The sequence below is a fragment of the Perkinsus marinus genome (genome assembly GCF_000006405.1).
Source record: "Perkinsus marinus ATCC 50983 genomic scaffold scf_1104296929362, whole genome shotgun sequence".
NCBI lineage: Eukaryota > Perkinsozoa > Perkinsida > Perkinsidae > Perkinsus > Perkinsus marinus.
Genome location: NW_003216476.1, coordinates 164,218 through 166,423, shown reverse-complemented (window position 1 = coordinate 166,423; position 2,206 = coordinate 164,218). Strand labels below are relative to the sequence as shown.

Sequence of the window (2,206 nt, the reverse complement as noted above, 5' to 3'; positions counted from 1 at the left end):
AATTTTTAGAGGTCATGAATACATAATATTATATATCTATGAAACGCAGTAAACTTATCGGTGAATCCCATTTTTCCCATAATGCTGTTACCATATCCTCGTAAAAAAAGCAATTTCGAGGACATGATCCGTATCTTTCGCGGTCAACCTTGAGATACCACCGAAACAACATAATACTCTCCCACCCGGGATCAATAATAAACTCAATCTCAAGTGCTTTCGCCCAGAGGCGAAAAAGAAACAGGAATATCTCAGCTGAAGTATAAGCAGACGACAAAAATATGGCACAGTGGGCAAGCGACCTCGAGAAATATCTTTCAAATTTCCTGAACAAAAATATCAAATGAACAGCACGCATGCACACGAGATACTGTTCACGGTGAGTTAGGAGTTCCATCAACAACATCTGGAAAGTTTCTTTGAGAAAATCCAACGGTTTTTGCAAGTGGGTGAAAAAATCCGCTTTCGGAATTATTACCTCATAATCGTCCAAAGGGAATGAATCCACCTCTACCTTCCCTTTCACCCACGCCTTCAGCGAGCTCACCAACGACGAGTCCAGTGGATGCTCAACAACAACAACATCGTCGCTCTCGACGAATTCCCCAGGAATGATGAGCTTCTCCACAGAGAGCACCTAAATGGCGGGAAAAATGCACCCACCAGGGATCGAACCCGGGCAGGCCTTCCGATTACCAGCCGACTAGTGCTCATTATCAACAGCTCCACATCAGCTCTGCGAGCCGTCTCCACCGGCACACTTTCATAAACAACTTCAATATCATGTTCACGGCAGACCTCCAGTAGAATTTCCCTGATGGTTCCACTCAAAACCTGAATTCGACCAACTCTCATCCTCCTACGAGAATTCTCCAACACAGTGGGAGCGCGAGGTCAGAGAGCGCCACCTCCAGTGTGTGGAAACATGCACATGGGCGACTACATGTGTTGGTGACAATATCGAAATTCTGGGAGGAAATTTTTTTTGGAGATTCTCTCTACCCGAATTCGAATGTAAACTTGTATAATTAGTGAGGAAATTTTTGAGCTCAGCTGAGGAAAGCGATTACATATATTCCTACTCCAACACTGTATAGGAAACTCCTGAGCTAAGGTGAGGAAAGCGATTACATATATTCCTACTCCAACACTGTATAGGAAACTCCTGAGCTCAGCTGAGGAAAGCAAACATATATTCCTACTCCAACACTGTATAGGAAACTCCTGAGTTCAGCCGAGGAAAGAGATTACATATATTCCTACTTCAACACTGTATAGGAAACTCCTGAGCTCAGCTGAGGAAAGCAAACATATATTCCTACTCCAACACTGTATAGGAAACTCCTGAGCTCAGGTGAGGAAAGCGAACATATATTCCTACTTCAACACTGTATAGGAAACTCCTGAGCTCAGGTGAGGAAAGCGAACATATATTCCTACTCCAACACTGTATAGGAAACTCCTGAGCCCAGCTGAGGAAAGCGAACATATATTCCTACTCCAACACTGTATAGGAAACTCCTGAGCCCAGCTGAGGAAAGCGAACATATATTCCTACTTCAACACTGTATAGGAAACTCCTGAGCTCAGGTGAGGAAAGCGAACATATATTCCTACTCCAACACTGTATAGGAAACTCCTGAGCCCAGCTGAGGAAAGCGAACATATATTCCTACTCCAACACTGTATAGGAAACTCCTGAGCCCAGCTGAGGAAAGCGAGAATCCATTCCGACACAACAAGCCGGTATGATACAAAGATTCGATCCCACGACCTTTTCGATGCTAAACAAGCACCTTATCCGCTCCAGCAGTATAGACCTTTCCATCCACAACAAGCGCCACATTGGAACTGAGGCCTTCCGTCACTCGACCATCATGACCAACCATGACCATTTCCTCCACACCAGGCGGCATGCTATCGCTTATCGCCTTCCTTCTCTCCGTCCAACTCACGTCCTTCACACGGACGTCACCTAAGGAAGCAGCAACTTCATCGCAAAGTCAAAATCATAACTATGAAATCCGGCGCTGGCAAATATCGATAAATCAGTTTAGTCATATTAGATTTGATACTATAGATATCATTGGAGTTTCACCACCCAAGTGATATGAAAAACACTACTGAAAGGCATATTTCACGACTACTGCATATCACCGCGAATATTGCGTTTTTCACCGAGTTTTACGATGCCACTTCACGTAAA

At 44.2% G+C, this 2,206-nt stretch overlaps 1 protein-coding gene across 1 annotated transcript in view; it reads right to left on the bottom strand.

The window, feature by feature from the left end:
• Positions 1–317: 317 nt before the first annotated feature.
• Positions 318–2,206, bottom strand: part of Pmar_PMAR015862 (conserved hypothetical protein) — a gene marked incomplete at both ends in the record, with an annotated part of 2,508 nt that continues 619 nt past the window's right edge. Inside the window, 4 exons of the mRNA XM_002787461.1 lie at positions 318–326; positions 479–637; positions 697–834; positions 1,797–1,975. Of these exons, the coding sequence (XP_002787507.1) occupies positions 318–326; positions 479–637; positions 697–834; positions 1,797–1,975 (485 nt within the window). The remainder of the gene's footprint in view (positions 327–478; positions 638–696; positions 835–1,796; positions 1,976–2,206) is intronic.